Below are 11,828 nucleotides of genomic sequence, written 5' to 3' on the forward strand. Positions count from 1 at the left end.
AGTTTGTAATTTAAAATTCAAATTAGATTATTATAAGTTGGTTTATTATGTGTGTTGTTTTAATTTTCAATAAATATAAAATGTAAATGATTTGTTTAGATTTAGGATACTCTTTGTGTTATGGCATATAAACTCTTCATTTTTTTTATTTTTTATTTTTTGTTACGAAGGAAGCTTAAATTAGACTTATCATATGCTTCCAAAATCTCTTATACAGGATTTTGTCAGTGAAATTTGGTTTTTTCCCGCTCAAAGATTCAATTAAATTATTTCCCTATTTGATTTTTAAAAAACGTTTACTAATTAGATTTATTTCAAATTAATTTAAATTTTGTTGTATTACAGCTATTTTCCACTTTTCAATGCTAATTATTACTGTTTGACTGATAACGGTATGCATTGATTGACAAGTAATAATAAGTATCATTTATCAACGCAATGTTTAATTTTTCAAGTTATGTACAGCAAAAGCAAGCAAGCTAGAATATAATGGTTCCTTATTTTTGAAACTGAATTTGTAATTTAAAATTCTAATTAGATTATTATAAGTTGGTTTATTATGTGTGTTGTTTTAATTTTCAATAAATATAAAATGTAAATAATTTGTTTAGATTTAGTATACTCTTTGTGTTATGGCATATAACCTCTTCATTTTTTTTATTTTATTTTTTGTTACGAAGGAAGCTTAAACTAGACTTATCATATGTTTTCCAAAATATCTTATACAGGACTTTGCCAATGAAATTTGGCTTTTTCCCGCTCAAAGATTCAATTAAATTATTTCCTTATTTAATTTTTAGAAAATGTTTACCCTTTAGATTTATTTCTAATTAATTTAAATTTTGTTGTATTACTGCTATTTTCCACTTTTTAATGCTAATTATTACTGTTTGACTGATAACGGTATGCATTGATTTACAGGTAATAATAAGTTTCATTTACCAATGCAATGTTTAATTTACCAAGTTATGTACAGCAAAAGCAAGCATGCTAGAATATAATGGTTACCTATTTTTGAAAGTGAATTTGTAATTTAAAATTCAAATTAGATTATTATAAGTTGGTTTATTATGTGTGTTTTTTTAATTTTCAATAAATACAAAATGTAAATGATTTGTTTAGATTTAGGATACTCTTTGTGTTATGGCATATAAACTCTTCATTTTTTTTTATTATTATTTTTTTTTGTACGTACGAAGCTTAAACTAGACTTATCATATGTTTTCCAAAATCTCTTATACAGGATTTTGCCAATGAAATTTGGCTTTTTCCCGCTCAAAGATTCAATTAATTTAAATTATTTCCCTATTTGTTTTATAGAAAACGTTTACTCTTTAGATTTATTTCAAATTAATTTAAATTTTGTTGTATTACAGCTATTTTCCACTTTTTAATGCAAGTTATTACTGTTTGACTGATAACGGTATGCATTGATTGACATGTAATAATAAGTATCATTTATCAATGCAATGTTTAATTTTCCAAGTTATGTATAGCAAAAACAAGCCTGCTAGAATATAATGGTTACATATTTTTTAAATTTAATTTGTAATTTAAATTTCAAATTAGATGATTATAAGTTGGTTTATTATTGTGTGTTTTTTTTAATTTTTAATAAATATAAAATGTAAATGATTTGTTTAGATTTAAGATACTCTTTGTGTTATGGGATATAACCTCTTCATTTTTGTTTATTTTTTTGTTACGAAGGAAGCTTAAACTAGACTTATTATATGTTTTCCAAAATCTCTTATATAGGATTTTGCCAATGAAATTTGGCTTTTTCCCGCTCAAAGATTCAATTAAATTATTTCTCTATTTAGTTTTTAGAAAACGTTTGCCCTTTAGATTTATTTCTAATTAATTTGAATTTTGTTGTATTACAGCTATTTTCCACGTTTCAATGCTAATTATTACTGTTTGACTGATAACGGTATGCATTGATTGACAGGTAATAATAAGTATCATTTATCAATGCAATGTTTGATTTTTCAAGTTTTGTACAGTAAAAGCAAGCATGCTAGAATATAATTGTTACATATTTTTGAAAGTGAATTTGTAATTTAAAATTCAAATTTGATTATTATAAGTTGGTTTATTATGTGTGTTGTTTTAATTTTCAATAAATAGAAAATGTAAATGATTTGTTTAGATTTAGGATACTCTTTGTGTTATGGCATATAACCTCTTTTTTTTTTTTTTTTTTTTTTTTTGAAAACGCATATAACCTCTTCAATTTTTTAATTTTTAATTTTTTGTTACGAAGGAAGTCTAAACTAGACTTATCATATGTTTTCCAAAATCTCGTATACAGGATTTTGTCAATGAAATTTGGCTTTTTCCCGCTCAAATATTCAATTAAATTATTTCCTTATTTTTTCTAAAAAAAATTATTTCCCTATTTAATTTTTCGAAAACGATTACTCTTTACATTTATTTCTAATTAATTTAAATTTTGTTGTATTACATCTATTTTCCACTTTTCAATGCTAATTATTACTGTTTGACTGATAACGGTATGCATTGATTGACATGTAATAATAAGTATCATTTATCAATGCAATGTTTAATTTTCCAAGTTATGTACAACAAGATGCTAGAATATAATGGCTACATATTTTTGAAACTGAATTTGTAATTTAAAATTGAATAATGTTCAAATTGGCCACTGAACGTAATCTGAAAGTGCAATTAGGTCACTGAACCAAAAAAAATGGGATATTCAACATGAAATTGCGGCATGGTGCAGGTGGACATACAATGATACTCTTCATTTTATGCAGTAACATGACTTCCGGAAACAGAACCTAAAGAAATGGGATATTCAACAAGTTTTCAATGATTACATAGAAGAAACTATCAAGGAAGTAGAATGTAATTTGAGTTTAATAGCATGTTTACGGATTATGCTTTCTCTTGAATTTTCAGGAATAATTTATATTTACTACTGAAAGCATAATGTTTAAATTTACAGTGTATTGAAATGAGTTTTTTTTTTTTTCTTTTTTTACTTAATAAATTTCCGATCACCAAAAGTGGTCAGAAACTGCTACCCCATAAATAATAGAGAGGTGGAAATTTCCAACCACCCTTAGTCGAAAACTAGGAAACACAACTTTTTGACCCTTTGTAATTTAAAATTCAAATTAGATTATTATAAGTTGGTTTATTATGTGTGTTGTTTTAATTTTCAATAAATATAAAATGTAAATGATTTGTTTAGATTTAGGATACTCTTTGTGTTATGGCATATAAACTCTTCATTTTTTTTATTTTTTATTTTTTGTTACGAAGGAAGCTTAAATTAGACTTATCATATGCTTCCAAAATCTCTTATACAGGATTTTGTCAGTGAAATTTGGTTTTTTCCCGCTCAAAGATTCAATTAAATTATTTCCCTATTTGATTTTTAAAAAACGTTTACTAATTAGATTTATTTCAAATTAATTTAAATTTTGTTGTATTACAGCTATTTTCCACTTTTCAATGCTAATTATTACTGTTTGACTGATAACGGTATGCATTGATTGACAAGTAATAATAAGTATCATTTATCAACGCAATGTTTAATTTTTCAAGTTATGTACAGCAAAAGCAAGCAAGCTAGAATATAATGGTTCCTTATTTTTGAAACTGAATTTGTAATTTAAAATTCTAATTAGATTATTATAAGTTGGTTTATTATGTGTGTTGTTTTAATTTTCAATAAATATAAAATGTAAATAATTTGTTTAGATTTAGTATACTCTTTGTGTTATGGCATATAACCTCTTCATTTTTTTTATTTTATTTTTTGTTACGAAGGAAGCTTAAACTAGACTTATCATATGTTTTCCAAAATATCTTATACAGGACTTTGCCAATGAAATTTGGCTTTTTCCCGCTCAAAGATTCAATTAAATTATTTCCTTATTTAATTTTTAGAAAATGTTTACCCTTTAGATTTATTTCTAATTAATTTAAATTTTGTTGTATTACTGCTATTTTCCACTTTTTAATGCTAATTATTACTGTTTGACTGATAACGGTATGCATTGATTTACAGGTAATAATAAGTTTCATTTACCAATGCAATGTTTAATTTACCAAGTTATGTACAGCAAAAGCAAGCATGCTAGAATATAATGGTTACCTATTTTTGAAAGTGAATTTGTAATTTAAAATTCAAATTAGATTATTATAAGTTGGTTTATTATGTGTGTTTTTTTAATTTTCAATAAATACAAAATGTAAATGATTTGTTTAGATTTAGGATACTCTTTGTGTTATGGCATATAAACTCTTCATTTTTTTTTATTATTATTTTTTTTTGTACGTACGAAGCTTAAACTAGACTTATCATATGTTTTCCAAAATCTCTTATACAGGATTTTGCCAATGAAATTTGGCTTTTTCCCGCTCAAAGATTCAATTAATTTAAATTATTTCCCTATTTGTTTTATAGAAAACGTTTACTCTTTAGATTTATTTCAAATTAATTTAAATTTTGTTGTATTACAGCTATTTTCCACTTTTTAATGCAAGTTATTACTGTTTGACTGATAACGGTATGCATTGATTGACATGTAATAATAAGTATCATTTATCAATGCAATGTTTAATTTTCCAAGTTATGTATAGCAAAAACAAGCCTGCTAGAATATAATGGTTACATATTTTTTAAATTTAATTTGTAATTTAAATTTCAAATTAGATGATTATAAGTTGGTTTATTATTGTGTGTTTTTTTTAATTTTTAATAAATATAAAATGTAAATGATTTGTTTAGATTTAAGATACTCTTTGTGTTATGGGATATAACCTCTTCATTTTTGTTTATTTTTTTGTTACGAAGGAAGCTTAAACTAGACTTATTATATGTTTTCCAAAATCTCTTATATAGGATTTTGCCAATGAAATTTGGCTTTTTCCCGCTCAAAGATTCAATTAAATTATTTCTCTATTTAGTTTTTAGAAAACGTTTGCCCTTTAGATTTATTTCTAATTAATTTGAATTTTGTTGTATTACAGCTATTTTCCACGTTTCAATGCTAATTATTACTGTTTGACTGATAACGGTATGCATTGATTGACAGGTAATAATAAGTATCATTTATCAATGCAATGTTTGATTTTTCAAGTTTTGTACAGTAAAAGCAAGCATGCTAGAATATAATTGTTACATATTTTTGAAAGTGAATTTGTAATTTAAAATTCAAATTTGATTATTATAAGTTGGTTTATTATGTGTGTTGTTTTAATTTTCAATAAATAGAAAATGTAAATGATTTGTTTAGATTTAGGATACTCTTTGTGTTATGGCATATAACCTTTTTTTTTTTTTTTTTTTTTTTTTGTGAAAACGCATATAACCTCTTCAATTTTTTAATTTTTAATTTTTTGTTACGAAGGAAGTCTAAACTAGACTTATCATATGTTTTCCAAAATCTCGTATACAGGATTTTGTCAATGAAATTTGGCTTTTTCCCGCTCAAATATTCAATTAAATTATTTCCTTATTTTTTCTAAAAAAAATTATTTCCCTATTTAATTTTTCGAAAACGATTACTCTTTACATTTATTTCTAATTAATTTAAATTTTGTTGTATTACATCTATTTTCCACTTTTCAATGCTAATTATTACTGTTTGACTGATAACGGTATGCATTGATTGACATGTAATAATAAGTATCATTTATCAATGCAATGTTTAATTTTCCAAGTTATGTACAACAAGATGCTAGAATATAATGGCTACATATTTTTGAAACTGAATTTGTAATTTAAAATTGAATAATGTTCAAATTGGCCACTGAACGTAATCTGAAAGTGCAATTAGGTCACTGAACCAAAAAAAATGGGATATTCAACATGAAATTGCGGCATGGTGCAGGTGGACATACAATGATACTCTTCATTTTATGCAGTAACATGACTTCCGGAAACAGAACCTAAAGAAATGGGATATTCAACAAGTTTTCAATGATTACATAGAAGAAACTATCAAGGAAGTAGAATGTAATTTGAGTTTAATAGCATGTTTACGGATTATGCTTTCTCTTGAATTTTCAGGAATAATTTATATTTACTACTGAAAGCATAATGTTTAAATTTACAGTGTATTGAAATGAGTTTTTTTTTTTTTCTTTTTTTACTTAATAAATTTCCGATCACCAAAAGTGGTCAGAAACTGCTACCCCATAAATAATAGAGAGGTGGAAATTTCCAACCACCCTTAGTCGAAAACTAGGAAACACAACTTTTTGACCCACCACCAATTTTTTTCGACCAATTTATATTAGTGGACGTTATTTCTGACCACTTAATGCGGTGATAGGAAATAGCAACAAAGATTTTTTCAGATACCACAAGTGGTCGGAACAAAAGTTTAATATAACACGGACCGAGGACTCAGACCTGGTTAGGGACACATGTGTGATGTGCCCCTTTTATTTATATTTATTTTCCTTATAGATAACATACATATTAAACAGGCTGGCCTGGCTAGCGTTTCTTCACTGAATTTCATTTCAATTGTAAAAACGATATATTTCATATCTGACGCTGCAACTCCCTCCCACAACTCTCCCTCCCTGTTGGGAACCACAACACTGGGAGCTCCGCAATGGCGCCGTAGAGGCAGTTCCTACAATTCTTGCCGGAGAGATCCCTGGTGCACTGAACCAAGCCGTACACCTTCATCGTCGATGATCCCGCCGGCCCGACGTTCGCATCTCCGGCCGCGTAAAAGCTATTCTGCCCGGCGGCCTTTGTCGCCAGTTGCCTCAACAGCTGGTTCCTTGTCGGGATGAATACCCTGGGGTTACACACGGGTTCAGTGTTCGACAGGTAGAACTTATTGACGTTGTCTATCTCCCCAAAGAAATTATACTCGGCGTACTTGATTAGACAATTGTCGTACCTGGATGCAATATTAATTTATGTTAGGCAAAATTATATAGATATAGATTACCACTCACATAGTCACATATGTATATATAGGGCTGGTCTCATCGTGTCATGTGTCACATACTCAAATATGTATATATAAGGCTGGTCTCATCGTGTCATGTGTCTCAATTCGTGAGACGCCGGTCATAACATAATTACAAATGTAATTAATACTCAAGGGCCAACTTGTTGGAAAGAGATTCATTAGACAATATTGAGAGATTCAAGGCCCGACTTGTTGCAAAGAGATTTACTCAAAAGGAAGGAATCGATTATAAGGAGACTTTTTCTCTTGTATTTGAGTCATTTTAGCTTTGGTTGCACATTTAAATCCTGAGCCTCAGCAAATGGATGTGGAAACTATTAATCATGATTTAGAAGAAGAGGTTTGTATGAAACAACCTGAAGGTTTCTCTTCTAGGCGTGGTGAGAATTTATTTTGTAAGCTTAAAAAAATCTATATGTGGAGTGTAGACTAAAACAAGCTTCCCGTCAATGGTATATTAAATTTGATAGGGTTATTTGACTTATTTCTTCATTTAGTTTTGTTGAAAATCCTCTTGACCATTGTATATACCAGAAAGTGAGTGGGAGTAAAACATGCTTTCTTGTTTTATCTGTGGATGACATTTTGCTTGTCACCAATGATAAGGAGATGATTCGTGATGAGAAATAATTCATCTTGAAGAGAGTTTTGAGGTATCTAAAAGGAACTAAGAGTTACGTGCTTGGGTTTAGGCAAACGAACATCCTAGATGTTGTCGGTTATTCTGATCTAATGCGAACTACGCTGGCTGTGTTGATTTTCGAAAATCAACTTCAAGGTACATCTTTATCATCGCCGGTGGGGCTATACTGTGGAGAAGTGTTAAAACAATCTTTAATAACTACTTCCAGCATGGAAGCCGAGTTCGTTTCCTGTTACGAGGCCACTTCACAAGGTGTATGACTCAAGAATTTCATCTCTAGGCTTAGAGTTGTGGACTCTATATCTAAGCCATTGAAAGTCTATTTGTGACAACTCTGTTGCAGTCTTCCTAGCTAAGAATGACAAAAGTGGGAGTTGAATTAAGCATCTCGACATCAAGTTATTAGCCATTAAGGAGCGTGTCAAGAACAAAATTGTGGTCATTGAACACATTAGTACGGAGTTGATGTTACCATATCTCTTGACTAAATGCATGCCTACAGTTAAATTCAAGGATCTTGTTAAAGAAATGGGACATTTGCCTACTTTGTAATTTATATATATACATTCAGTATTCAGTTTTAATGAAATTCTTTTGCTTTCAGACATTTATCTCATTTAAGTGTGTACCCCTTTATTTTATTGAGATAATGCACTTCAGTTGGACTTGAAATAAAGGGTTTGTTTCATTAAGTTTTTTGTTTCCTAAATTAAGTGTTCAAAGGCAGTTTGCATTTTATCATAATGAATGCTACTCGTTTTAAGGAGGACATATCACTATGGTTGGTGTTTTTTGTTTTTGGGTTATGGAGTTTGCACAAGTGGAAGAATGTAACTTTTCCTTTATCACATTATTATAACATTAAGTTACAAATTATAATAATTAAGGTAATCCATTATATGGTGCAATACTTACATACAAGCTTCTACATTAATTAAGGTAAGATTTAATTAATGTTAAGAAGTGTGAAAAAGTGAAAGAAACTATTCTATTGGATGATAGTTCGAACAAGGCAGCAAAAGGAAGTAAACAAAGCTAAAAGTAAATGGTAAATAGTAGAAAGGACCCTTGTGTCCTTTTACCCTTCGGGTAGTTATAACTACCCGTGTATATATACCATCGTTTATTCCCTTTGTAAACAGAGCAATCACTTTCACTTCTAAATAATGCAACAACTACTATTCCGTTCTCCTTCTCTCCTCCCTTCCTTTAGCTACTGACCTAAAGTTGACAAATACTGTTATTTTGCCACAGCGCAGTCCCGTGACTACACAACTTCATCAATTAGAAGTTATGACGGAAGTTTAGTACTTTAAAGATCCGTATATCACGTACTTGTATTCTTACGTGATTTATATTCTTACACCCCTTAGAGTCCATTGAACTGGTCAGAACTATAAATCATCATAAAAAATAAAAACTAAATTGATTTAAAGATCTACGTACACATAATTAGAACATTACCCAAACATCGAACATTTATAGACGGTAGACACTAAGTACAGGGAAAAAATGAAGGCTAAATAATATATTGTTGTGTATAGTGTTAATCTTTGAATATATTAATTTTGATTTTCATCAGTATACTTTATATATTGTTGTGTATATTAACTATATATAATATATATATTGTCTTGTCTCTCACTTTATTCAAATTCCCACTATCAAATGTCTTGACTCCCACTCTCCTTGTCCCTTTCCCTAATTTCCTCACTCCGGCCTTTTTCCAACTTCCCACTTCTCAGTTCATCTCAAATAAAGATAATGATAGATAAAGATGGAAGACTACTATTTACATATAAAATTAATATTTTTCAACAACATGAGACCACCACACTATCAATTGCAATTTCGATTTACATATTTATTTTGATGGAAAGTCAATACTTTTTAAAAGTGTATGTACAAACTTAGTTTAGAATTGTGCTGGTATTATGATCAAACTCTGCTCTCTTAATGACTTCAGGTGTTACTTAGGCAATTGGAACACTTGGTAGTAAATGGTTATTGCTTGGTATGCTGCTGAAATCCTTAAAAAAAAAGTTTCTAACAGCTTTTTTAAGCATGTGTGTCCATACTAAGCTTTGCGACCCCATCCCCAGTCACATCTTTTTCCTAAAACAAATTAGAACACAAATCAAATATCACTGCATAAAGTGCAAACAATAAAATGATCACAATGAATTTAATTTTTTTTATGAAATAGAGCTTTAAATATATATATATATATATATATATATATATATATATATATATATATATATATAAAGAAAAAAATAACTAATCACCTCTTTTGCTTGATCTTTAAGTGTGCTATTTGGTACAAATTTTGTAGTGTTGTTTGTAATAGGATAACTTATTTATAGTGTTGAAGTAGGTGTAGATGTATATATAACTATTAATTTTAGATTTTAAATTTATCTTCAATATCTTGAAAAAGTGTTAAACTTGTTTGAAAATTCTCAAACAATCTTGATGATTGTAAGAGACTTCTGAAAGTTGTCAAACAAAATATCTGAAAAATAAATTTAAAATCAATAAAAATAAATACCAAAGAATGTACTTTTTGACCTTAATTGTTTATAATTTAATGGACCATGAAAGATTCTCTCTGGAACTATCGAAAAAGCCATGCAGGGCTAGAAAATCATTTCTGACAATGGCAAGAATTTCAATAATAATGTCTTGAGAAATTAAAGTTGATAACCAGATTTCAACATGTGACATGATGGTCCCAAATGAGTGAAAGTTTAGAGATAAATAAATAGATTTTCAAATATTTTTAAAAATAAAAAAGGTTTTAGATTTTTTTTTTTGTAACTACAATATATAACATCTATGCTATATATAAAATTAAAATCATCATATTTCATTTCCCTGCACAAACTTTGGTAGTCAATTAATTAAATATTTTATTGGTCAAATAATTAATAGAGCTTATTTGGTAAGAAAACATAAAATAAAAATTAATTAATATCTATTAATTGTTAATATTGTTTCTATATTCACGTATTAATATCAATACTATTAATAAAAGTAAAATACTCCCCTTCAACTTATCCATCCAAACTAATATTATTAATTAATTAGTAAAAAAAATTAATAAAGCTTAATTGGTAACAATTTTTTTACCAGATTCTGAGAATAGTTAAACCATTATAATTGTTAGAATAATGGAAACAATTCTGCATAATAAATAAGAAAATTCCTTGAAAATTTTGCATAATATTATAAGAAATAATAATTTATTAATTATTATTTTCACCAATAATAATAATTTGAATACTTATTTATAATTCTATATCTATACTACTATTAATAAAAATAAAATTATACTTTGTAAAATTCCCGCCCAAACAATAGTAAAGATAAAATGGAAAAGAAAACTACTATTACTAATTCATTGAAAATATAAAAAGATCCTATTGGAAAAGAAAACGGAAATTAGACAAATTGAAAAAGCAAAAAGATATTACTAATTGACTGAAAGTTATTTTAAAACTAAAAAAAATTAATTACATTTTCCTTTTAAAAAATTATACAAATTTATAATTCTCACATTCTCTACCTATAAGTATATTCTTCATTTTACACTGCATTGCTCATCTTTCCATGCTGGTAACTCTCTCATACCCTTCTTCCATTACCCAATAAAAAATCATATTACAACTTTATAAATTGACATATAATATACAATTTTATATTAGTACAACCACAGTTCATGAAAGTGAAATTTGTGTGGTTGGTAGTTTTATACACTAGATAATTAGATATGGCTACCCAGTACCCACTTACACAGCCTACATACCACTCACGGGTGCTGTAGCCCACTCTTCATCATTGTTCCTTCAATCTAATCCATCTGCACACTACACAAGTTTCACGTGGTTCTTCACGATTAGGTATAGAATAATGCACCACAATTTGTTCAGAAATGCACCAGAATGTGGTACATTTGTCCATTTCACCCTATTTCTTTAATGTAACAAAACTAATTAGACCAAATTTGTTCTTTTTGCAAACTAGCACTAGTAATTCAATTACACATGAGACACTACCAACAAAAATGAAGCGGACAAGCAATGAAGACGAAGATAATGACAAACCTATTCAAAAATAAATTAACAAAACTTAGGATGTGTTTGGTAACCCGGAAAATGATTTTCGAAAATCATTTTCCGGGCTTTTGGTGTTTGGCAACATCCGAA

General features: G+C 28.1%; 1 protein-coding gene across 1 annotated transcript; it reads right to left on the minus strand.

The window, feature by feature from the left end:
• Positions 1 to 6,532: 6,532 nt before the first annotated feature.
• Positions 6,533 to 11,264, minus strand: LOC116032280 (cysteine-rich repeat secretory protein 38-like). The gene is made up of 2 exons (XM_031274774.1): positions 11,254 to 11,264; positions 6,533 to 6,902 (listed from the first exon to the last, which is right to left on the minus strand). Exons 1-2 carry the CDS (start codon positions 11,262 to 11,264, stop codon positions 6,533 to 6,535), a joined length of 381 nt encoding a protein of 126 aa, XP_031130634.1.
• Positions 11,265 to 11,828: the final 564 nt, after the last annotated feature.

The sequence above is a fragment of the Ipomoea triloba genome, chromosome 10 (assembly GCF_003576645.1).
Source record: "Ipomoea triloba cultivar NCNSP0323 chromosome 10, ASM357664v1".
Lineage (NCBI taxonomy): Eukaryota > Viridiplantae > Streptophyta > Magnoliopsida > Solanales > Convolvulaceae > Ipomoea > Ipomoea triloba.